Here is a 2,324-nt window from a genome sequence, read left to right on the forward strand (position 1 = left end):
CCTTACCCACAGTCCCAGGGGCAGCAGGCGCCTTACCCACAGTCCCAGGGGCAGCCGGCACCTTACCCACAGTGCCCAGAGGTGGCAGGCGCCTTACCCACAGTGCCCAGTAACAGCTGGCACACATTACCCATAATGCCCGGTGCCTGGAGACAGAATGATGTCAGTACACAATAAAGAGGCTGCGGCTCCGGCTCACCTGCTGTGTGTGCAGCTCTACATGCAGAGACCGGGATACAGCTGCAGGCCCGGCCATCATTCCAACCCCCGGAGGCATGGACCCCGGAGCCAAAACCGGCATAGCATCCCTGCAGCTTCCTCTAACCGGGCCCGGTAAACTCATGGCGGCGGACGGTTCTGTGTTTCTCCTCAGCTCTCAGACTCCGCTTCCTTCCGGGTCCGCAGCGCGCGCCGCTCCCGCGCACGTCACGCGGGGGCTAAGACCAGGCGCGCGCGCACACCTCTGGGCTCCTAGGCAGCACCACCGGCGCGTGCACCCTTGTGACAGGAGTCCAAAGAGCCCCGCCCACTCATGCGCTATTGGCTGGTTGTGATTTCATTCCACCGCCTGTGGGACTCGGTGTAGAATGCTCATTGCTCCGCTGCGCCTTCATTCATAGGGGAGGCGTGTCTCTAACATTTCTAATAAAGTATCACAATCATAGTTGACAAAGACGTAGACCCGCCTTCCAGGGACTAATTGGCTCGCTTTCCAATACGCCCCTGTCTTCGCTTATTGGCATGTTTATCGGCACGCCTTTATTGCTGCTTTTCGATTGGTTAATCTTACCGTCACTCAGCATACAGCAGACATTTTATTGGTCTTCACAACCTACATTTCTCTAGAGGGGCGTGGGCTGAAAACGTTTATATTTACCTCAGTCGAAGCTCGCCTGCTTCTGTGACGCGACCCATAGGCCCGCCTACAGTATTTTGTCCATAGTTCACATGGTCACTAGGGGCGTGTTCACTGCTGATGAAAACTAAAACCCCGCCCCCTGCTGCTTATCTGCCCTCTAGTTGGCTTGTACTTGCTTTTACTCTTACTAGTGGGCGGAGGGAAGGGTGTTATCATTGGCCCATTCTGTTATCTGTCATACTGGGGGCGTATCCTTAAAGTAATATAAATACACATAGCACCCATGAGCAGTGATTTCTTTGGTTTGTCACGAACCGGAAAAAATTCAATATTGAAGCCGAATGAAACCCAAAAGCAAATTGCCTCCAGCAGGTTGTTTATAGTGGAAAAGACAGATGATGTGATTATAGTTTTTTAATTGCACTCATTTGTCCCCAGTTCGTCATTGGTGCCGCCATCTTCTTTTTTTTTCGGTATTTAGCCATTTATGATTGGCCGGTATGACTATATTCCCAAGCCGTTGGGGGGTATTTTTAAAGGGTGGGGAGGGACAGGGGGTTATTTTGTATCGGGCACCCAATCGAAAGAGCTTGACTTTGGAACTAGGACTCTCAGAAGTTAGGGGGGTCAAGAGGGTTACCAAGTTTTGGGCCCAGTAACATTTGATGGTGGCCTTGTATTTACAGAGTACAATAGGTTTCCTTAGATTTTGAGGGGCAAAGAAAGCCAATAAAGACTCCGATCTGAAGATAGTGACCTTATGGCTCTAGGGCCTATCCTCCCGGACATGTGCAAATCTCAATCTTTGGTTCAGAATGTGTTTTATCCTTGGTTATTTACGCTATCATTTACTTTTTATTATAGCGCAGCTCTGTTTGAAGGAAACAAGTTGGAGCTCTGCAATTTCAAAATCCTGGGGGCAGCAAAACTTTGTCTTGTAATTGGTTTATTCCAAAGTAGATTCTAATATATACACGTGTCAGGTATTTGCCTGAGAGAGCATGGCCATTTGTCTTGGGCGATAATGTTTTGACGTGTGTACAAAGCCTCCCATTGCTATTGGTCCTCCTCCTCTGAATGGGTCACCCCTCCGGCATGGGTCCTTTTATTGGTCAAACCTCCGCCTTTTTATTCTTCTTACACTTCTTTTTCATGTTAGTCCCAAAACCTCCTTTTAAGTTTCATAAACACATCAAATAATAGTCACCCAAGATGTGAAAATCGGATATGTCCTTCCCCTATGTGGTTCATTACAACGGATTGATGAACAACCAATTGGAAATGACCTGTGTTCACTCCTATTGAGCAGGATGTGCTTTGGTGGTCCTCCCTCTTTCCAATGAATGAATGGTGCTGTGTTTACATCGCTTGTTCAATTATCACCAGAAATCAACATAAAAGATCTTTCCAGAAACAATCATCTGCCATCCATAGGGCTTCTGAAGGAGGATTTAGGTTGTGTAAT

General features: G+C 48.3%; 1 protein-coding gene across 1 annotated transcript in view; it reads right to left on the reverse strand.

Moving 5' to 3' along the window:
- Nucleotides 1-481, reverse strand: part of UVRAG (UV radiation resistance associated) — a 64,423-nt gene extending 63,942 nt beyond the window's left edge. Inside the window, exon 1 of the mRNA XM_072398628.1 lies at nucleotides 200-481. Within this exon, the coding sequence (XP_072254729.1) occupies nucleotides 200-343 (144 nt within the window). The 5' untranslated portion in view covers nucleotides 344-481. The remainder of the gene's footprint in view (nucleotides 1-199) is intronic.
- Between the last annotated feature and the right edge of the window lie 1,843 nt (nucleotides 482-2,324).

The sequence above is a fragment of the Pyxicephalus adspersus genome, chromosome 1 (assembly GCF_032062135.1).
Source record: "Pyxicephalus adspersus chromosome 1, UCB_Pads_2.0, whole genome shotgun sequence".
NCBI classification, from domain to species: Eukaryota; Metazoa; Chordata; class Amphibia; order Anura; family Pyxicephalidae; genus Pyxicephalus; species Pyxicephalus adspersus.